This window comes from Pipistrellus hanaki, assembly GCF_964339955.1.
Source record: "Pipistrellus hanaki genome assembly, chromosome: 19".
NCBI classification, from domain to species: Eukaryota; Metazoa; Chordata; class Mammalia; order Chiroptera; family Vespertilionidae; genus Pipistrellus; species Pipistrellus hanaki.
In genome coordinates this window covers 7,219,010-7,242,628 of record NC_140521.1, presented here as the reverse complement: position 1 = coordinate 7,242,628, position 23,619 = coordinate 7,219,010, and the positions used below count along the sequence as shown (strand labels likewise).

Genomic DNA, 23,619 nt, shown 5'->3' with positions numbered 1-23,619 from the left:
GCCCCACAATAGGGATCGAGCCTGCAATCCACGTATGTGCCCTGACTAGGAATCAAACTGTGATCACCTGGTTCATAGCTTGTTGCTCAACTACTGAGCTGGGCTTTTTAAATACATTTTTATTGATTTCAGAAAGTTAGGGAGATAGAGAGATAGAAACATTCATGATGTGAGAGAAACATTGATTGGCTGTTTCTTATCAAGCCCAGGTATATGGCCTAACCTGATGTCCTAGTTCAGGGGTCTTCAAACTACGGCCCGCGGGCCACATGCGGCCCGCAGAGGAGTCTGATCTGGCCCGCCAGGTTTTTTGGGCAGTGAGCGCAGCCGAGGTGTTACAGTAGGAATTAGTAGTTCATATAGTCCGGCCCTCCAGCTCTCTGAGGGACCGTGATCTGGCCCCCACTTTAAAAAGTTTGAGGACCCCTGTGACCTAGTTCATGGGTTGACAATCACTAAGCCACTCTGGTTGGGCTAACAATAACATTTTCAAGCACTAAGAAACATATATTTGTATCCAAAAAAATGCACAAGAAAAAAAAATCACCTGTACTTCAAAGAAATGAATTAGTTTTCTTTCTCCAGAATTGATGCTGAAATAATCTCACTTAAACAAGATTCCCGGGGATTTGTGCACCGGTGCAGTGGGGTCCCTCAGCCTGGCCTGTGGGGATTGAGGCAAAATCAACTCTCCAACATCCCCAGAGGGGTCCTGGATTGCGAGAAGGCGATTCTCGGTGACGAACCTGGAATTGGGCTCCCTCCTCTCTGGTTCCGGGTATGTCACCCAAGAACTGCAGCTGCTAAGTCACCACAGCTCAGCAGCTCCTGTGCTGAACATCTGCCCCCTGGTCATCAGTGTGCATCATAGCTACCAGGTGGATAGCTGGATGGTCAGTCAGGCTTTTATATATGTCTTAAATGCCTGCTGCCTACTATGTGCCATGGTTCAGACTTAGAAACTTCTCATTTTAAATGGGAAATCTAATAACTAGTTATACATAAAGAGGCCTAACCATTTTCTTAGATCACTTTTAATCACAACACCTCTATCATGCCTTTCTTCCTCTCCATACTGTGACCACCTTCAGGACTGAGTTTCTTTCACACTGCGAACCATCTTTTCATCCCTGTGTGTTGACCTGGTAACTGGCACAACAGTTTTCGATTCTTACTGCACACTGAGATTACTTTGGAACCCAAGCCCCACCTTCTGAGTCAGAATGCTCAGAGTGGGCCCAGGCCTTTTAGCAAAGTATGAAAACCAAACTGCAGAGGAGATTCTAATGACTCACTGCTAGAACATCCAGGACTTAGGAAAGGCCAACCGGACACAAACATTCTTCAAGCCAGGTGATTGTCTCTGAAAGCCTCTTGAACCAAGCAATTCCCCGCTTCTGTTCCAATACTTAATCCTTCTCTTGTATTTCCTAATCTAATTAATGGCAGTCAAACCCACATACACCTCAAGGCTAGAAACCTTAAGGAAGCTATTAGATTCAAAATCTCAAAATCAACTTCAATTCCTCTTTCTCTTCCACCCTTTTTTGGTCCTTCTGATTCTATGTCTGCAGGCCCCAACTGCTTTTCACTGCCCTAGGTAAAGCCCTTTATAGCAAAGACTATTTCAGTAGCTTCCTGATTGGTCTTTTGCCTCTTGTTCTCCTATCACACCTTCTACCATTTTTTAACAAGATTATTATGTCCATGTTACTCTTTTAGTCAAATACCTTCCATGTATATAAACTTACATACTTTTATATATAAAAACATCCTTTAGAAGGTACATAAGAAACTGATAACACTGGTTCTTTTGGGATAAGAACTTTGCAGCCAGGAGGTCACGGTGACAGGAAAACTTTATTGTGCACCCTCTTTAATTTTGAATAGGTACCTTTTGAATTCTGTACCATCTGAGCCTGCTGCCTTTTCAAAACAGCCAAACCAAACTCATATCAATAAAAACAAAAACATTTATAGCTTCCTAGCAAAAAAGCAAAACAACACCCAACTCCTTAACATGACAATTATGACCTTCAACAATTTGGTCCAACCTATATTTTCTAACATCAACTCTCAACCGCCCTCCCATCCCCAACCCACTCCAAACCATTCTCTTGCTATAAACATCTGTAGTTTGGGGAATCTTCTTCTGTGCTGTTGCTGATCCCTCAACCCAGACAGCCTTACCATTTTCCTCCTCAGTTGCCTCAATTTACCCCTCTCCTGAGGCCTGACTCTTTGCTTTCACAAAAATGTAATGTGTGTGTATTCTTTTATACTATTCCTGTATAAATGTGCCTTTCCCGCCAGCCTATGAAACTTCAGGGCTGAAATCTGCTTTGTTCTTGGTCTTCCCCACCACATCTGTTAGGGACCAACAGGAAACAACCAGTAAACAATGAATTCAGTTGGCTGTACTGAAAAGTTAGAATACCAACACTCTGGTATACCAACTGTTATGAAGAACTCCAAAAGGAGAATGAACTCCTTATCTAATCCTAGGGTTCCACAAAGTATTGTGCTCTGGGTTAAAGCTGGCTAACGGATGCTCCTCTCACAGTTAGAAGACGGCCTGATGGAAAGAACCTTGAAAAACAGTCTGGAGATGCCAGCACTACCTGCTTTCTTTGACACTTACTGGCTGTAGAAGACCGGTCCAAACGCTCCGCTGAGCTTTAGTTTTCTCATCTGTGGAATAAGGGGCAGGACAAATTCTCTCGAGTTCCTTTTTTTTTAACATCTAAAATTCTGAGATTCTAAGTCACACTCCAAGAAAAGGGAGCCTTTTTAACCACCTGACTTAGATGGAAAAGCTTTTCTCCTTTAAGCCTGTAACAAAAAGTCAGGTCAACCATTTCCTTCAATTTGAAACTTTGATAAAAGTTATAGATTAGTTTTAATTGATTTCAGTAAATTCAAATGAACTGTAAATAAATTTGTATGTATAAAATGTATTCACAAAACAAACTAACCTTGTTATCCAAAGACTGCCAATTGATTGTTCAGTGAACTCAGAGAACATGAGCATGAAAATCAATAAGATTAAAGCTGCCACTAAAGAAACAGGAGAAGTGGATTTTTTCAAACAACACACACATAATTTTAGTCTTTATTATCTCATAGAAACACTAATGACCATATTAACAATTAGTGGTCAACCTACAGGACACAAACAGTTTTCTAGCTCTTATACAAATAGCTCAAATCTATTTTCTTATTCAAACACTGATGTGAAAACAGCACTTCTTGTGTGCTTCATTCAGCACAGCTAACCATTTGCATCTATCTCAAATGACAACACAAATTAATCCTTGATTAAGTAAAAAACTTCCTGGATTATGGCACCCTTGAAAGATCAAAATGTACAATCATAGTAGTATAAAAAAAATTCCCGTTCTTTTCAAAATAGACTGTTAATGAGTAAAAAAAAGAATAAGTGCACAATGTGTTGGAACTGGTCTAAGTCAAAATAGTACTGGATCCTGCAACAGAAAGCATTCTTTGTAGTAAGTCACTTGTAGTCTCTGGCAGAGTTTTTGCAGTCATTTTGTAGTCCTTGGGATTCACACCAACAATTCAATCAATTCTAGAACTATTCACCAGCAACAAACTTATTCACCTCTAAAACAACTGTTTAAGAACCTAGTAAATTTATAAATTGTCAAACATGACAGATTCAAGATCAACAATAAGCTTATTGATGAGAGCAATTTCATAGTAATTAGAAAGGTATAAATTAGCATAATCTTTCTGGAGGGACCTTTGCTAATATTTTTACAGAGGCCTTGCAAATGCTCAAAGCCTTTGACACTCAGGAACGCCTCTTCGAGGAACTTAGCCTAAGTAAGTATTCAGAAGCAGACATATTTATTCTATTGTTACTTGCAACAGAAAATTGGAAATAATCTAAATAACTAAAAATAGAAGACTGGTTAGATAAATTATGGGGTTATACTGCAATGAAGTATGACGCAGTTATACTTATCAGTATGGAAATATGCAAAATTTACACAACATAAAATAACATCATAGAAGAACACATAATGTGTAATCTTCATTTAATAATGTGTATACATTGCCGGGACCGGTTTGGCTCAATGGATAGAGCGTCGGCTTGGGTACTGAAGGGTCCCGGGTTCGATTCCGGTCAAGGGCATGTACCTTGTTTGCGGGCATATCCCCAGTGGGGGGTGTGCAAGAGGCAGCTGATTGATGACTCTCTCTCATCGATGTTTCTAACTTTCTATCTCTCTCCCTTCCTCTCTGTATAAAATCAATAAAATATATTTTAAAAAAATAATAATGTATATACATAAAATTGTATATACACAATGGCTGAGGAAACCACACAGACTATAGCTTGAATTATGAATTACTGTGCTTTTCTGAACATGTGTTACTTTCTTATACTTTAATACACACAAAGCAAACCACTTATTTAAAAACACTAGACATGTTGGCAGGAAATTTAAGTTCAAGTCCCAGATATGATACTAGCTGTACTGCCCTTATTGATTAGTCAACTTTATAGATGAGGGAACAGACTGAGTGGAAAGAAGAGCAGTTATTTCATACTTAAAAGTTTAAATAAGCATTAGCTGGTTTGGCTCAGTGGATAGAGCATCAGCCTGTGGACTGAAAGGTCCCAGGATCAATTCCAGTCAAGGGCATATGCCCGGGTTGCTGGCTCAATTCCCAGTAGGGGGCGTGCAGAAGGCAGCCAATCAATGATTCTCATCACTGATGTTTCTCTCCCTCCCTCTCTCTCTCTCTCCTCTCCCTCTTTGAAATCAATAAAAATATATTAAAATAAATAAAAGCTATTATTGCTCCCCAACTCTCACCTCACTCCATCCAAAATCCTGCTTGGGATCTTATTCTAAAACATTTGATATCTTTTCTTTTTTAATTTTAAATGAAATTGCAAGAGCTGTGCCACTTGCCAACTCACGTTTAAATGAGTTTGTGTTAACAGCCCCACATCCTCTGCAGTGATGGGTTAGCTTTTGCAAAAAGTCTTAATTTACTATGCAATTCTGTGAATTGTGTGAATTGTTTGGTAATAGGAAAAAATTGGATCTCGGGGAGATAGAAAACTATCAGATTTTTAAAATATAGAACAATTCCCAAACAAGATAAAGTACTAAGGTTTATTACAAACCGCATGAAAAATAATCCAGGGCCCCAATTATTTTTTTTTGTGTGTGTGTCATCCTTGCACAAGGTCCATGCCAATCTTCTCTGTATCGTTTCAATTTTAGTATATGTGCTGCTGAAGCGAGCACCCCCAATTCTTAAAATGAGACTTTGAAAGGGAAAATCAGAAGGCACACATTTTTCAACTGGTTAGAATTTCTGGTTTGAAATGTCAAATTTATTTGAAAAGAAAACATTCTTAACTTACTTACCCAAATCATTTTCCTGAAAATTCTGAATCTAAAGCACTAGGTGAGTCCCCTCTAAAAAGCACAGAGACCTAAGCTAAGTAAAATGAATTTGACATTTAGCTTGAATTTGACATAAGTGTTTATTCAAAGGACAGAGTTGTAGGTCAAATACTCTAACCTGATATAGTGCCTCTTGAGTCACACAGGAGTACAAACTCCATTTGGATACTGTTGCAACCATTCAGGTTATGTATTGCCCAGTTTCAAAAAAGCAGTGCTAAAGTTCAGAGATCAGCCTCCTCCCATCCATGTCCCCTCCCTGCCACCAAAGCCAACTGTGGTCCCACCACAACCAGATAACATCTGCTTCCTACCTTCTGCTACAACTTTTAACCCTTTCACAAAGATGTATTTTCTGAAAAGTATAAAAAGTAATATTCTAAAAATTTAACTTGCTCTACAAAGAAAGATTCATCTAGAATCCTTTAAGGATATTAACAAATTGAGAAGCTGGAATTTAGGAAAATTTAAAACTAAATTTGAATCTCTAGATTAAAGATTATAAACAAAAACAAAATAATATTGAATGTAAACTGTAATTGAAAAAAAAATTTTAAAGAAAACTTGCAAAGGGGATAAATCTCATTCACAGCATGCTGTCTTTATATATTTTTTTAAATATATTTTATTAACTTTTTACAGAGAGGGAGAAGGATAGAGAGGTTTTTAAAAAATATATATATTTTATTAATTTTTTACAGAGAGGAAGGGAGAGGGACAGAGAGCTAGAAACATCAATGAGAGAGAAACATCAATCAGCTGCCTACTGGACACTCCATACTGGAGATGTGCCCGCAACCAGGTACATGGCCTTGACCAGAATCGAACCTGGGACCCTTGAGTCCTCAGGCCAAAGCTCTATCCACTAAGCCAAAACGGTTGGGGAAGGATAGAGAGTTGGGAACATTGATGAGAATCATCAATCAGCTGCCTCCTGCACACTCCCTACAATATTCATTTCCTACCCCAAATCTATTTGCCATCTTTTTAAAAAAACATTTTACTGATTTTTTTTTTTATAGAGAGGAAGAGAGAGGAATAGAGTTAGAAACACTGATGGGAAAGAAACATGGATCAGCTGCCTCCTGTACACCTCCTACTGGATACATGCCCTGACTGAAGTTGAACCTGGGACCCTTCAGTCTGCAGGCTGAAGCTCTATCCACTGAACCAAACAGGTTAGGGCGGCAGCATGCTGTCTTTAAAAACACTATTGTGGTCCTAGTTAGGTGGCTGAGTTGGTTGGAGAATCGTCATATGCACCAAAAAGGTTGCAGTTTGATCCCTGGTCGGCTTGATATCTCTCTCTCTCTAAAAACCAATTAAATCATATCCTTGTATGAAAATAAAAAAAAGAAAAAAGATTGTGAACAAAGGAAAAGTAGCTCTGAAAGTATAACAAATGAGGAAATGACTTTAAAAATAATGTGCCTTATAAGAACCTATGAAAAAAGTACAATATATCTACACAGCAAAATGAAAAAAAATATTAGGGAGCAGGAGTTTAAAAAAAATAACAGCAACCCAGCCAGCATGGCTCAGTGGTTGAGCATCAACCTATGAACCAATTTGATTCCCTGTCTGGTTACATACCCAATTTGCCAGCTCAATCCCCACTGTGGGGTGTGCAGGAGGCAGCAACCAGTGATTCTCATCATTGATGTTTCTCTCTCTCTCTCCCTCTCTGAAATCAATGTGTGTGTGTGTGTGTGTGTATTTATTTATTTAATATATTTTATTGATTTTTTACAGAGGAAGAGAGAGGGATAAAGAGTTAGAAACATCAATGGGAGAGAATCATTAATCAGCTGCCTCTTACACACTCCCTACTGGGGATGTGCCTGCAACCAAGGTACATGCCCTTGACCGAAATCGAACCTGGGACCTTTCGGTCTGCAGGCTGATGCTCTATCCATTGAGCCAAACCGGTTTTGGCATGTGTATGTGTATTTAAAATGAGAGAAAAAAATATAACAGCAGCCTTGGCTGGTTTGCTCACTGGTTAGTGTCAGCCCCTGGATTGAAGAATCTCAGGTTCTGATTCCCATTCAGGCCCACCTACATCAGTTGAAGGCTTGATCCCAGGCCCCCAGGACGAGCGTGTGTGGGAGGTAACCACTGTATGTGTCTCTTACATTGATATTTCTCTCTCTCATCCTCCATTCTTTCTAAAAATAATCAATGGAAAAAAGATCTAAGGATGAGGATTAACTAAAATAAAATAAAATAAAATACAATAAAAAACAGTAAAGTTCTTCTTCCATCAATCCTGTAACCTTATTTATTACAGAATGACAAATCAGAAAAGACAGGCAACAGCTAGTCAGTAACTTTTTTTTTTTATCAGTGGCTTCTTAAATGCCGCTAACTCTATGAATCCTAAAAGGTTCTTTTACTAAACTCAACTCTCTCATTCCCTTAACATTCTACAATTTTCTCTTGAATGTGAATAATCACATAGATTATGATGAAATCAGGTATATTTAAAATACTGCTGATCTTGGAACTTACATATCTGATTGTTGCCATTAAAAATATTTCCTTTGTAGAAAATAATTATATCAGAAATATATAAAAATGTATTAAACATTACATTCCTCATAAAGTTAGAGTTACAATATGACAGAATGATCCATTTGTAGGTATATACCCAAGAGAATGGAAACTATATGTTCACACAAAAGCCTATACATGAATGTGTCATAGCGGCACTATTCACAACAGCCAAAAAGTGAAAACTACCCAATATCCATTAATAGATGAACAAAATGTGGCATATCCATATAATGGAATACTATTTGGCCATAAAAAGGAATGAAGTACTATACATACAATGTGGATGAACCTTGAAAATAGTACACTAAGTGAAAAAAGCCAGACACAAAAGATCAAATACGACATAATTCCATATATATGAAATGTCCAAAATAGGCAAATCTGGAGTCAGAATCTAATTTCTGTTGTCAGGAGTTGAGGGAGTGACTCCTAATGGGTAGGGAGTTTCTTTTGGGGTGATGAATATGTTTTGAAACAAATTAATGGTGGTGTTGTAAAACCCTGTGAATATAAGAAATGCCACTGAATTTTTTACTTTGAAAGTTGAGTGATATGGCAGGTGAATTATTATCTCCATTTTAAAAAATTCAATCAGGATCATGTCTACAGGCAACAGGTATATCAGGCTAAAATTTTACTTTCAAAAAATTGTGAATATTGCTGAAATCAGTTTGGCTCAGTGGATAGAGCGTTGGCCTGCGGACTGAAAGGTCCCAGGTTTCGATTCTGGTCAAGGGCATGTACCTTGGTTGCGGGCACATCCCCAGTAGGGGGCATGCAGGAGGCAGCCAATCCATGACTCTCTCTCATCATTGATGTTTTTATCTCCTTGACTCTCTCTCCCTTCCTTCTCTCTGAAATCAATAAAAATATATATATATATATTTTTTTTAAATATATTTTATTGATTTTTTACAGAGAGGAAGGGAGAGATATAGAGCGCTAGAAACGTAGATGAGAGAGAAACATCGACCAGTTGCCTCTTGCACACCCCCTATCGGGGATGTGCCCGCAACCAAGGTACATGCCCTCGACCGGAATCGAACCAGGGACCTTTCAGTCTGCAGACCGACGCTCTACCACTGAGCCAAACCGGTTTCGGCAATAAAAATATATTTTTTTAAAAAAAGAATTACTTTACAACTCAAAGTTCAGAATGTACATGGTACAGACCATGCTGCCATTCTTTAAAGAAGTGATTTCAGTCAACTGTGGTTTAGTATGCAGGAGCTTTTATTGTTGCATTTTAATTATGAGTCATAGAGTGAATAAAGAAGTTGTGAACACACATATACCCTGAAGCAGAAAAAGCATAAAAGGATAAACAATAGCTGAAGTTAGACTGGTTTTGAATTCATATATCTTGTCAAGAAAACAAGCAGTGTTATAACGGAAAGGGCTGGAACGGGAAGTCTTGGTGCTAGCCCTAGTTCTGCCATTAACTAGCGTATCGGAGTAACCTTAGCAAAGTCATTTGATCCTCGGTAGGCCACCGTTTTTTCATCAGTAAAATAAAGAACTGGACTCCAAGGTTACTAAGTCTTAAACTCTCATCAGGCTTTAATTCTATTGTTAAGTAGCTTAGGGCTATGGGAGGCCCAGTAATTACACACTAGGCAGCTCCCGCAATTACACACCAGGCATTCTGATATTTTTGTGGACTTAGGCATCCACACTATACAGGGTAAGAGAACTACTAACTACAGGGAAGAAGGAAAAAGAACAGTGCAAACAGCTCCTGCTGGTTCTGGTTTACTCCTGTTGGACCTAATAAAGAGAAAGCACCTTGGCCAACTTTCCAGTGAGTAGGAGTGGTTCCTATGTCTCACCACACCCACTATAGTTGGTTTTTCCTAAAAGAAACCCAGTGGGACTCTAAAAAAAATGCCGTAAACCATCAAATACCTTTAGTCACTGCGTGACTAATAAAACAGATCAATTCTAAATTAAAATAAAACAGCCTTCCCTTTCTAATACAGAAAAAAAGTAAACAGCTTTCATTCGGCAGTCAAGTAGCCCTAGGTGACCAGTGAGTTCCACAGATACTTAGCAAAAACAGTGTCAATCCAAACAAAATGCATTATCTATAGAACTAAAAAGTTCAGAACACTGAGGTTCAATATAACACGATCATTCAACATAACCTTTTGACACAATTCAGTTTAAAACTCCAACTTCCAGAGCAAAAAGCGGCATTGAAGACTCGCTGAGATTCATCACCTCTTTCATAGCAAGAGACAATCAGACCTGTGATGACAGAAGGCACCACCATAAGAACTGGTTTGCGTAAGTCAAAGACCAGACAAAGGAGGCCAACGTAAGTTGTTTCAGGTGGCTTCCAAGATGACTTTCCAGAAGAGCTCCCAAACAACAGAACAGCCCTAGAGAAGACTTCCCCTGATCTGCACAGAACGCACGCACACTTTTAAAATAGCTCTTTGTCAAATATAGTTGAAGAAGCCCGGCCAAATTCCTTTCAGGAGGGGAATAAAGCTGTGGTTGAAAATCTGGAACCCATGCATGCACCTCTAGATAGTATGTGGATGGACTTCATGGAGTCAGTAAATTCCCTGAATGAGCCTTTGGGCACTCAAAAATTCTACCGATTAAAGCCAGATATAACACAGAAGAAATCTACTGGATGTGCCCATATGAACAAGACAGGAAGCTATTTGAGGTGCAAAATAACAAGAGGTGCTGTCGTTTGAAAGCAAAACAAAATATGATCTGATGGTCAGAATTCCTTGAGGGTCAGATAGTCCACTCCCTTCATCCTTCAGTCTAGATGAGGAAAATGAGCTGAGAGACTCTTGCCCAAAACCACAGAATCACAGGGCTAGTAAGTTGCAAAGCTGAGTACCAAATTAGGCCAGGTTTCTGCCAAGATGATATGTTGATACTTTTTTCAAAATGGGTTTGACCAAAATTTCACAAATCTTTTCATAAAAGCCAGCACATAGCAAATCTGTAAGGGGGAATCTTAGTGGCTCATTATCCCTTATCCTGTTGCATTTTGACTGCAATTTGAAAAAGCAGCACAGGTCACAGGCTCATTGAGTGAAGCACTTCTAAATGTAATAGAAAAAAAGACAGCCATTGACAGCCATTTAATAAACATACTGAATCAAGGTCAAATTGACTTCAGATTTGTAGCATTTCAATCTGCAAAAGCTCCTCAACCTTCCAAGGAGTCTGTCTTTCTCTTTTAAAAGTTAACATCTAGAGTGTTGTTTAAACATTAATTGACTTTTTTTTTTTTAACCCAGGTAATGGGGTAATTCATAAATTAAATTGAGAGCAACCTTTCCAGTTACATGTTCACAAACATTACATGTAGTAGAAGCAAAGATAATAGGCAGTTATTCTGAGATCAAATTAAAAAGTAATTATTGTCGTAAAAAGTTACAGGACCATTTGTTCCAATGCCAAACTCTGCCTCAGCGTATGACGTTTAAAGTAATCAAAAACTCAATCTCACCTGAGAAGTGAAACCAAAGTGACATTTGAACCCGAGTTCAATGACAGCTTGCCCTTCAATTTCAAAGTGCTTTATTAAAAGGCATGTAATGGCACAGCATTCCATGGCATGTCCATGGTCTCTACAGACGTACATTATGGCAAAGCTTGTGATCGGCAGTTAGCCCTTTTCTGCAAGCTCTCTCCCAGGTCTCCCACCTCCGGAGGTGTAAGAGGGATAGGCCTCGGGAAGCACCTGTGGCCTCGAAGGCTTTGACCAGTGCTCCAGGCTTACTTGGCTGCAGCCTAGAAGAAGGTCTGACTATTCTATTTTGGGTCAAGGAGACTCTTCCTCCACCCTCGGCGACCTCAAGTGGGCAAGAACAGTTTGGGATAATGCACGGAGTGGTTTTTTGTGGGTTTTTTTTTTTTTTTCTTCCCACTAGGCCAGGGGCCCCCACTGCGAGACTCGGGAAGACTCGGGAAAAGGATGGAGATCTGGTCACAATCGAGGCGGCGAAAGAACGCGGAGGAGCTGTAGCGGGGCTGTCGGGCTCACGACAGTCTGTCTGCTCGGGATCCAGCAGCCCCAGGCCGGGCGGTGGCGTCAGGATCACTCGAAGGAGCAGAGATCCCCGGGAGACACGCAGAGGGCGGGCGGAGGGAGGGCACGAGAGAGAGCGAGGTTACGAGCCTGCAGGTGTCTGGGACGGAGGGAGGGGCGGCGGGAGGGGGGAGGGGGACGAGGTCGCCCAGGGCTGGCCACAGCCAAGTGACTAAGCGGTGCGGCTCTGAACTCGAGCAAACTGGCCCCACTCTCCGGCCGTGTGACCTTGAGTGCGTGGCCTGACCGCTCCGCGCCTCAGTCTCCCCACCTCTGCAATGGGGGTTGGTCAAGCGGAAAAGGCACCTCGGAGCGCTTGGCACGGCGCCTGGCACCTAGTAAGCGCTCCCTGGCGTGAGAACTACGACCGGCTCGCTCTCGGGCTCCTCTCGCTGCCCAGAGCAAAGAGGGAAGTCCCGCGCAGGGGGAGTCCCCGAAAGGCGGATTCCGGGCTGGGGTGCGAGGGCCGGGCCAGGGGACTCACCCAGGACGTCCGCGGAGCGGTGCCGGGCCACGAAGCACGCGTCGTCCCCGTAGCACGCACCCTTCTTGAGGAGGCCCTTACGGAAGTCCTTGCCAAAGCCGCAGCCGGCCGTCACCAGCCCGTAGTCGCCGCCGCCGCTACCGCCGCCGCCGCCGCCGCCGGCCCTGGGGTCGGTCTGCGAGAGGCCGCCGAGCACGGCGCGGGCTACCAGCCGCCCGTACGAGAGGACCGAGAACATCGCCGCCGCCGCCCCCCCGAGGAGGCGGGGGGCCCGAGGAGCAGGAGGACGCGGAGGCCCGGAGCCGGTTCTCTCTTCAGCCGCAGCCGCGCCGCCGCCGCCGCCGCTCGGGCGCTCCTCAGGGCGGCGCGCGGTCACTGCCGCCGCCCGCGCCCGCCTCGCGGAGCCTCGCACACGCCCCGCCGCGCGCACCGGAGCCAGAGCGAGGTCAAAGCCGGCGGCACCTCCGCCTCAGCCCGGCTGGGGTCCCGGCTGCAGCCACCGCTGCCGCCGCCATCTTCCGCTCCACTAGCGTGTTCCGGGCCGCGCCGGGAGCACCGCCCCCCTCTGTGGCCCCGCCCACTTCCCCGCCCATTATTCGCGGCTTAGTCCAAAGCCCCGCCCCTTGGGCTCGGTGCCCTTCGCGAGCTCCCGGCTCGAGAGTGCGCAGAAGGGTGTGGACGCAATGCCTCCTGGGAGTTGTAGTCGTTTTTTAACTTCACTGCCTGGCATCCAGGACTTCGAGGATTCCCCTAGACGTGGGACCTAAATTATTGAGAATTAAGGTGGACCGTTGGACAGTTTTTCTACCCTGTTTTAACCATATCTTTTAAAGGCTATTGTTTTAAATAACGCCACTATTCATTTTAAAGAAAAACCTGAAAGTAGCTAGGATCAGGTCATGAATATTATTCTGTAGTGTATATATATATTAAAGAAATTGAAGTACACATATCTAGTGACACCTTCAGAATTTATATAGTGGAAGCACTAGGGCTGGCAAGCTGGAAGGAAAATACTATACTTTGCATAGTATTTAGGAAGATTAGAGAAAAGGTTGTATGTCCCTATTAGAATGGGAGAGGGGGTGTGAATGTGGCAAGGAGTGACAGAGATACAGACACGGACACTGCAGATATGTTATAGAGAAGTGTTTCAGACTTTGTAGATGGTCCTGCCAAATTGAGAATAAATAATTTCAGGCCCCAAATATCGTTGCCCCAAATCTTAATTTTCTTGTGGATCCACCTGCAGGTCTCCCAACCTCTGGCTGGGCGCCAGGAGAGGTCACGCAGTACCAGAGACTTGCAGAGGGTATGGACCCTTTTCCTCTCTCTTTCACAGCGCCACCTCTTCCTGTCCAAAGGATAGCCCTTGGCTACAAAGGCAGCTCCCCTACTTCGTTTTTTAGTTCTCAGCCCACCACAGTACCTTTTCCAGATTTTTACTATTATTTAAGCAACCTTCTTCTGAAATTATTTAGGTTGAGTAATAACTAAATTTATTTTTTAATATATTTTATTGATTTTTTTACAGAGAGGAAGGGAGAGGGATAGAGAGTTAGAAACATTGATCAGCTGCCTCCAGCATCCCCTCCCCCCCCCTCACTGGAATGTACCCACAACCAAGGTACATGCCCCTGACTGGAACTGAATCTGGGACCCCTCAGTCTGCTGTCCAACGCTCTATCCACTGAGCCAAACCGATAAGGGCAGAATAATAACTAAATTTAATGAGGAGTTTATAATCTAATGAGGTTAGCTCACCAAATAACATGTTCGTATGTATGTATGAATGTACGTTCAGATTATATATCATGCCTAGAGGTGCTATACCATATATATATATATATATACACATACCAAATGCATTGGTCCTTTTCCAGTTCACTTTTGACAGAAGTGTACTTACTCCCGGGATTCCCATTTCATTCTTTAAATTATTGTGTTTTTATTTAATATACCTAAACTCCTGCCAACCACCTACTTAAAGCACATTATTCTGTTTTATTCTGTTATCCTAATTATTGTCATCATTAAACACTTTTACAGTTTACAATGTGCCAAAGTACTCTATATGTTTCTGACCTTAAGGGTTTTCATCAAAATTGGATGGAATAAATCGTTTCACATGGTGAGTGGCATTTTGTCAAATATGAAGACCAAAAAACGTTCATTTACTGGATAGAAGATAGAGTGATCCCGAGCATGCAATCACACCTTGCTATTTTTTTATGGCCCACAACAATTGGAGAGCACCCAGAAGAGGGGGTGGAGCCTTGTGGATCCTCTGCTTGGCATTTACGTCTATGCCAGCTGTGTTAAAGGTTGTTCTTTCGAGCACACACACCACCGTCAAATCCCAGCCGGGCTGTCAGGTAATTCTACCCCAAGAACAAACTTTTTAAAATAGCACGTCCACCCCTTCCCTTGCCTCATCAACTCCTTCAGATCGCTCCTGCCTTTCATTTTCAGGGCATTATTACTAATTTCTGTGTCATTCGCACGGACCGGTTGGATGAGATGAGCAGGAACATAAGCTGTGACTGAAGCTGGTAACCTCCGCTCTGATGCGGCGGCTGTTTTCACAGGGAAGTGATATGGGTGCCTTGAGTTTCTTGCAAATGAGCTTCCTGCAGACGAGTTGCTCACCAAAGTACAATGTGAACAGAATCCTTTCTCAAAGCTCCGTTGCACTTTTTGGAAAGGAGAGGAGCCAGGGCCTCAGGTTCCCTTTGAATCATTTATTCCAGAGCCAGCGTTGAAAAGTTTCACCATGCCGAAACCGGTTTGGCTCAGTGGATAGAGCCTCGGCCTGCGGACTGAAAGGTCCCAGGTTCGATTCCGGTCAAGGGCATGTACCTTGGTTGCGGGCACATCCCCAGTAGGGGGTGTGCAAGAGGCAGCTGATCGATGTTTCTCTCTCATCGATGTTTCTAACTCTCTGTCTCTCTCTCTTCCTCTCTGTAAAAAATCAATAAAATATATATTAAAAAAGAAAAGTTTCACCATGGTGGAGAAGCCAGGAGAGGGTACTTTGGGGAAAAACACACACACACACACACACACACACACACACAAAACAAACAAACAAACAAAAAAACAAAACACTTTTCCCTGCCCTCTCCCCGGAGCACAATTCACTTTTTGACATTTTGCTCGACTTCAAAAGCCCTAATGAGTTTTCTCCCTTAACAGAGTTACATTCTTAACACTTCAAGGATTCCTGGGAGGTCAGTTGTCACTCTCAGGGGCGAAGAAGTAGTGAAAACACCATCTGTGTTCCCAGGCACCTCTGTGGCGTTAGGAAAGAGTTTTGCACTGAAGTTACCCCCAGCTCCTAAAAAAAGAAAAGTAAAACAAGAGGCACGAATTCCCTAGTGAGATTTTCTGCCAGACGGGTACACCGATCTCTTCTGGCTTCTATTTGCTAACCTATTCAAAAGGAGCACTAATGAGATTATGGCAAGGTTTCTCCACCTTGGCAACACCGGTCATGGTGGGGGGTGCCCTGTGCATTGAAAGGGGCTTAGCAGCATCCCTGGCCTCTACCCATTAGATGCCAATGGCATGCCATCACCTCCTAGTTGGGACAACCAATAACGTCTCAGATATTGCCAAAAGTCCCTTAGGGAATAAAACTACCCCCGTCTAGAACCACTGGGTTATATTAATGCCATGCACATAAACAAATAGTTGGCAGAGCACTCTGGGCTAGAGGGGGGGAGGGGGGGAAGCAGTTGGTGCCTTCATGGCCATCACAGTATAGTAGGAGGGTTAAAATTAAGTAAATATATAGAGAATATAAGCAGTAAGAGTTGAGATAAAGAGGAGTGTGGGAAAGAGAATGGGACCCATTGGGGCCAGAGAGCACAAGGCATCCCATGAAGAGGTGACCTGTGTGAGAGGCCTGAGTGAACAGACTGAGGTCTGCAGAGGGGGTAGAACCATTCCAAGAGGAAGAAATGGAAACTCAATGAATGCAGAGTGTTTGCAAGAAAGCAAGTAGTTGAGTGCAGCTCAACCTGAATAAAGAATAATTAGAAACGAGGCAAGGAAATTAGTTTAGGGACTATTAGGCAAATAGTTTAGGAACTCCTAGCCCATAAATAGGGATGAAGTAATGATACATGCCTGGAAAGCAATGAACCTTGAAAACGTTATGCTAAATTAAAGAAAATAGTCCCCAAAGACCACATATTGTATAATGCTATTTATATGACATGCCCAGAATAGGCAAATCCATAGAGACAGAAAGCAGATTAGTGGTTGCCAGGGGCCAGGAGGAAGGAGAATGGGATGTGACTGCTAATGGGTATGGGGTTTCTCCTTGGGGTAATGAAAATGTCCTGGAATTAAATAGTGGTGATGTTTGCACAAACTTATAAATATACTAAAAACAACAACAACAACAAAAAACATTGACCTGTACATTTTAAAAAGGTGAATGTTGCCCTAGCCAGTTTGGCTCAGTGGATAGAGTGTCGGCCTGCGGACTGAAGGGTCCCAGGTTCAATTCCCGTCAAGGGCACATGCCCAGATTGCAGGCTCCATCCTCAGTAGGGAGCATGCAGGAGGCAACCAGTCAATGATTCTCTCTCATCATTGATGTTTCTATCTCTCTCTCCCTCTCCCTTCCTCTCTGAAATCAATCTGTATATACATGAAGGGTGAATGCTGTGGTACGTGAATTACATCTCAGGAAACCAGTTTAGGACCTGTTGTAGAGGGCCTTACATACTAAACTGAGGATATTTAATACTGGACACACCAAGTGGAAGGGGGAGTTTGTCACCAAATGCTTTTAATATGCCAGTAGTAATAATAAAACATTAAATAATATTACAAAGTATAATAAAATAATTAAAAATAAAATAACAATAGTGATGATGAGAATAATAATGAGAGAACAATAGAAACCATAGATTGAGCTCTTACCATGTGCTTCACCTCATCATCTGCTCTGACCACCTATTTATTTATTTTTGTTTTGCAAAATATATTTTATTTTACTTTTATTTATTTTATTTTTCCCAAGGGCCCTGCCCATTCCCGAAGGCCGGAACCTAGTTCTGAAGAGCCGAGCCTACCCCATAGAGCCTAACCAAGCCCGAACAGCTGAGCCCAATCCCGAAGGGCGGAGCCTAGCTAGCCCCAAAGAGCCACGCCCAGTCTGGCCACCTATTTAAACACATGACCACCCAACAGTCTCATCTGTGCTTTTCTTCATAGGACTTATTTATTGTTTGGCTCTTCCCTGACTAAAATGTAAGTTCCACAAGAGCAAAGTATTTTGCCTATTTTATTCACTGCTCTATCTCAAGTGTCCAGAACTGTGCCTGTTAAATAATAGGTGCTAAATAAATTTCTAATAAGTGAATGCTGTTGAATAAAAAACAACTTAGCGGCCGAAACCGGTTTGGCTCAGTGTACAGAGCGTCGGCCTGAGGACTGCAAGGTCCCAGGTTCGATTCCGGTCAAGGGCATGTACCTTGGTTGCAGGCACATCCCCAGCAGGGGGTGTGTAAGAGGCAGCTAGCTGATCGATGTTTCTGATTCTCTATCTCTCTCTCTTCCTCTCTGTAAAAAATCAATAAAATATATATATTAAAAAACCCCCACAACTTAGCATCTTATTTTACATTTGAGGAAAGGGGGCGAATAGCATGCTCACTTCATAGGAAGTTAATGGGTGGAGCTGGGCTGAACTGGAGAGGTGTTAGATACTCTCCACGACTGTCCTGCAAAGCCCTTTTGAAGTAGCCGTAAGCTAAAATCCATTTTCTCCATCCTATGGTAATAGCATTTTAATTTTCCTTGGAGGAATGAATAATCCAATGCCCCCTTGGTTCATGCAGTTGGGTGGGACTGGACCAGAGGTGGTCACATGACCCAGGCCTCACTAATCAGAGCATGGCATTCTCTTATTTACAGTGATTTGCCAGAGAGAAGGCACATGACCCAAGCTGGGCCCATGTAACTCCATTATGGGATTTTGCTGAAAATATTAAGGAGAAATTCTCATTAGGGTTTGTAAACTGGTAGGATGCAAGCTTACAGCATCTGATGGGCCTCTTTGCCACTCCTTGGAAAGAGTCAGCCTGAGAATAAAGGCAAAACAGAGAGACGCAGAGCCCAGAGATGGTGAGAAGCAGAGGCTTGGTGACATTGATCCAAACCCTGCATCCAGCTTTATCTGAAGAGGATCAGTTCCTAAACTCCTGTTAATTCCCTATTTTGTTTGAGTTGCTTTGAGTTTGGCTTACAATACAGTGAATCCTGACAAGCGCATCATGTGACCCAGGTGCCATGGCTACAACTTCTGAGTCAAGAATAAGTACTCACATCAAAGACAGCTGTTAGAAGGGAAGTTACCCTCCACTTCTTCCCACGGAGAAGAGGGAACTTCGACCCCTCGGTAGAAATACTGCTGAAGGAAAACGGACCTCTTCCTTTCATGAGACGAAGAGTAATTTGTCTGATTGGTGGATGTGGGAAAAGATGCTGAGCCTGTTGCCCAGTCCCCTTCTCTTTTTTGATTTCTTGCTGTGGCCTGACATTTGGATACTCGCTTCCTCCTCTGCTGTGGAGAGTCTGTCCCTGTGGAGGAGGCTTGCAGTCCCCCACCCTGTGACTGAGTGAATCAGTGTGACCCGGAGGGTGACTGTGCGTGATGAAGCCCTGTTCTCTAATCAGCCTTATCGATAAAACTGAGACTTTAGTCGAAACCAGTTTGGCTCAGTGGATGGAGCGTCTGCCTGCGAACTGAAGGGTCCCGGGTTCGATTCTGGTCAAGGGCATGTACCTTGGTTGCGGGCACATCCCCAGTAGGGGTGTGCAGGAGGCAGCTGATCGATGTTTCTCTCTCATCGATGTTTCTAGCTCTCTAATCCTCTCTCTTCTTCTCAGCAAAAAAACCAATAAAATATATTTTAAAAATAAATAAATAAAGCTGAGACTTTAAAGCTCCACCTGCCTGACCCATACATCTACTTCTCAGTGGACTTCGAATTTGGAAAGGCTGAGAAGAGTGTAATTAATTATTCTCTCCATAACCCCTCCACATGTTAATTTGCTCTTCCGAAAACTTTGAGGGGCAGGCATGAAGATTAACATGACACGTGGAGATCCAGTTTCTGGTGCAGTCAGGGCTCTCGGCGGAGGTAACTGTGGGTGAAGTGGGTTGTTCTGCTGGGCGGTGTGTAACAGCTACCGTTATTCAGCAGGATTTTAGCTGGCACAGGCCTCAGGACAAGGGCCTCCGGGGGCAGGCCTTGACCTCACCCCTGTGAGCACAGCTCTGACCTCAGCAGGTGGCCGGAGCAGGGGTGAGGTCATGGAGGGGAGGGGAGGGGCGCGCAGGTTTCTGTTCCAGGGAAGGCCTACTTGAAAGAGGGCAGAACTTGAGTTTACAAGCATTTAGGCAGACAGTTTTTGCTTCTTGCAGAACATCTTCCAGCAAAGCTTTAGGCTGGACTTTATGCAGCAAAGGCAACTAAATCATTCCTATGTGACGGCGCTCTTGTTGGAGAGATTATAGCCTTCTTAATATGTGAACACAGTGTAGGCGGATGCCGCAAAGTCAGCAGCCCTTAATCCGTTCTTTTGTGTGATGTTCTGGGCTCCCTTCAGAGCCACGAGCAGGAGCATGGAGGGGACGATCTCTGTTCCTTTTGGCTTCTACATGCAGGTAAAGCTCACTTCACTGCCGAGATCCCGGGGGCTCTGATCCATTCGTTGCATAAGCCCAGACTCTGGCTTTACCCATACAATGGGGGTGTATGTAATAATGAAAATAAAAAGAACAGCACCTTTATTATAAAGGAGATACATTTGTGTGTGTGTGTGTGTGTGTGTGTGTGTGTGTGTGTGTTGAAGTAGAGAAAGCTAATGAAAACCCAAAAGTGAAGAAGGAGTTTCATGAAGCTATGCCTGGAAAACTTTGTCTCTGGGAAACAGGTTTACTCAGGAAATCAGGGAGGAATGAGATTGTTTTAAAAACATGCTTCTAGCCCTAGCTAGTTTGGCTCAGTGGACAGAGCATCGGCCTGTGGATTGAAGGGTCCCAGGTACACACATGTCAAAAATTTGTTCAACTTGTTGAAGAGAAAAACAGTAAGATGGGAAAGCTGATTCAGAGAGCATTTTGAAGAAGTAGGAAACATATATAAAACTATTGATAGTTAATCTCCACAGGTTAATAAAAACTATAAGCTTCTGGTTTTTTTGTTTGTTTGTTTTGTTTTTTTTTTGTATTGGAGAGAAATAATTTGAAACTACCAGTCAAAAACCTGAGCCAATAGTTAACAATAAGTAAGTAGGCAAACAAAGGTGTAGTTTTTGGTCTACGGGACAAATCTGGCGCTGCAGTTGGCATTTTTAAAAAAGTTTTTTTTTTTTTAATTAAAACTTTGTTTACATGTTGTCAACATTGCTGTGACAGAGTACTAAGACAACAGAATTGAATAACTGACACAGAGCAGAAAGCCAGCCTTAAAACCTAAAATATTTCCTATCTGGACCTTTACAGAAAAAGTTTGCCAACCCCTGCTAGGAAATTAATCCTTGGGTGGGCTTGTTCAACAATGTTCTAGATGGCATGGAAAGAATTGGACTGTCTTGGTCTTATATTCAAATTTTGGGTATTTTTTTTTTTCAAAAGGAGATGTTTTATTGATTTTTTTACAGAGAGGAAGGGAGAGGCATAGAGAGTTAGAAACATCGATGAGAGAGAAACATTGACCAGCTGCCTCTTGCACAACCCCCACTGGGGATGTGCCTGCAACCAAGTACATGCCCTTGACCGGAATTGAACCTGGGGCTCTGCAGCCCGCAGGTTGACGCAGGTTTGGGCTGGGGGACATTTTGAGCGTTAACTCTGGCCTATAATTCCTCAATCCTCCTGTCCACCCACTCCAACACCCCTTTCTACATTGGTGATGGTTTCAATAGCCTTATCTTTCCCAATTCTTTTCTCTGAGTGTGGAACTAATGAAAACCTCCTTTAAAAAAACACAAAAAACACTTCCTTATTTATTTAAAAAAATATTTTTATTGATTTCAGGGAGGAAGGGAGAGGTAGAAACATCAATGGTGAGAGAGAATCATTGATTGGCTGCCTTCTGCATGCCCCACTCCGGGGATGAAGCCCACAACCTGAGCATGACCTCCTGAGTCATAGGTCAAAGTTCAACCACTGAGCCATGCTATGTTGGCAGCGCTGGAAACCTCCTTTAAAGTGCAAGTAAGCCTGAAAAATTATTGATATTCAGTAATAAGCTTTATATAGAGTCATTTTTTTTTCTCAAGGCATTCTATTTTTTTAAAAAAAAAATATTTTATTGATTTTGTACAGAGAGGAAGGGAGAGAGATACAGAATTAGAAACACTGATGAGAGAGAGTCATCGATCAGCTGCCTCTTGCACACCCCCTACTGGGGATATGCCCGCAACCAAGGTACGTGCCCTTGACCGGAATCGAACCCGGGACCCTTAAGTCCCCAAGCCGACGCTCTTCCATTGAGCCAAACCGGTTTCGGCAAGGCATTCTATTTTTGAATAAGGATTCCAGTTAGGGCTTGGGCCTCATACTAGAACATACATATGCAAGGTCTTTGGGGGTGTGTAGGGAAGTCCTCTCATCTTTGAATTAAGTTCCAGATCTGTCGCAAACCACTGAATTCTTAGAAGGCAATGACAGTGTGTGCTTGACCGTTGCTGTTTCCCTGGTTCCTGGCACGTAGGAGATATTTGTAGAGTAAATATTTGTAGAGTGAATGATAGAGCCAATGGAAAAGAATAAAGATAAGGAATTTTTCTCCTCAGGGTCAACTCTGTGTGAAGTTTTGGTGATGAAGGCTGCCACCTGCAGGAGTAAAAGTGAAACTACAAGATTCAGAACTCAAGCCCTGAGGGAAATGCAGTCAACTTCAAGGCAAGATGACCTGAGAATCAATTGTTCTCCTTTAGCTTTAGGCAGAATTAACCAATTTAACCAAAATTAACCATTTTGTCCTTTCCAGTTAAGGAACTCTACATCTTTTCCTGAGTAATATTTTTAAGCATTTGGTGTGGTTAGTAAATGTCCAGCACCATGTCAGGCACACACAATGTTTCCAGGACATTTCAATTTTTGCAATGTCTTCATCACTACATGCATTCTTGTCAGATCATGGGTTCCTTTTTTTGGGGATGAAAAACATGCTTCAACAATGTGAGGTTGAGGCTTTTGACATTCTCTTACTCCATTTTGTATTGCTTTTCTTTTGGTCTCCACATTCTTTCCAACCAGTTTGGGTTTCACAAAAGGTACATGCTTTGAGGCAAGCTCTGGCAGAAATGCCTGCGCCCATGACACGGCAGAACGAAGCAGGTTCAGGCCACAAGAAGAATTCACTAACAGGAGGCCAGTAAGGGGTGAGTGAAAGCGGAACTACCTGCGGGTCCTGAGGACAATGATGAAAACATGTTTACAGCACAGAAACAGAACTAGAGGGGGTTGGGGGCCCACGCGCGTGGAGCAGTGCACCTTAGTGGTATAAGGAGGCCAGCTCACTTCCATATTTTGAGGCTTTTTGTCTACACAAAAATGAAGGATTCATTTCTTTTCTTTTTTAAGAAATTTCAAATATTTTAAAAAAATATATATTTTATTGATTTTTTACAGAGAGGAAGAGAGAGGGATAGAGAGTTAGAAACATTGATGAAAGAGAAACATCAATCAGCTGCCTCCTGCAAAGCTCCCCCCCCCCCCCACACTGGGGATGTGCCCGCAACCAAGGTACATGCCCTTGACCTGAATCAAACCCGGTACCCTTCAGTCCGCAGGCTGACGCTCTATCCACTGAGCCAAACCAGTTAGGGCAAGGATTCATTGCTTCATTTAATATTTAGCAAGTGCTTTTGGCATCCCAAGATTAAAATGCAATGTAAATGTGCCATTATGAGATGACTGAATTTCTGAAAAGTCAACCAATAAAACCACAATGAGATACTGCCACACATTTACTAGAAAAGCTATAAATGAAAACAAAACTGACCATACCAAGCTTTTATAAGCATGGGGATCAACT

The 23,619-nt window shown here is 42.6% G+C and overlaps 1 protein-coding gene across 1 annotated transcript in view; it reads right to left on the bottom strand.

Moving 5' to 3' along the window:
* Window positions 1-13,117, bottom strand: part of PPTC7 (protein phosphatase targeting COQ7) — a 42,721-nt gene extending 29,604 nt beyond the window's left edge. Inside the window, exon 1 of the mRNA XM_084867552.1 lies at window positions 12,551-13,117. Coding sequence (XP_084723678.1) covers window positions 12,551-12,788 — 238 coding nt within the window. The 5' untranslated portion in view covers window positions 12,789-13,117. The remainder of the gene's footprint in view (window positions 1-12,550) is intronic.
* Window positions 13,118-23,619: the final 10,502 nt, after the last annotated feature.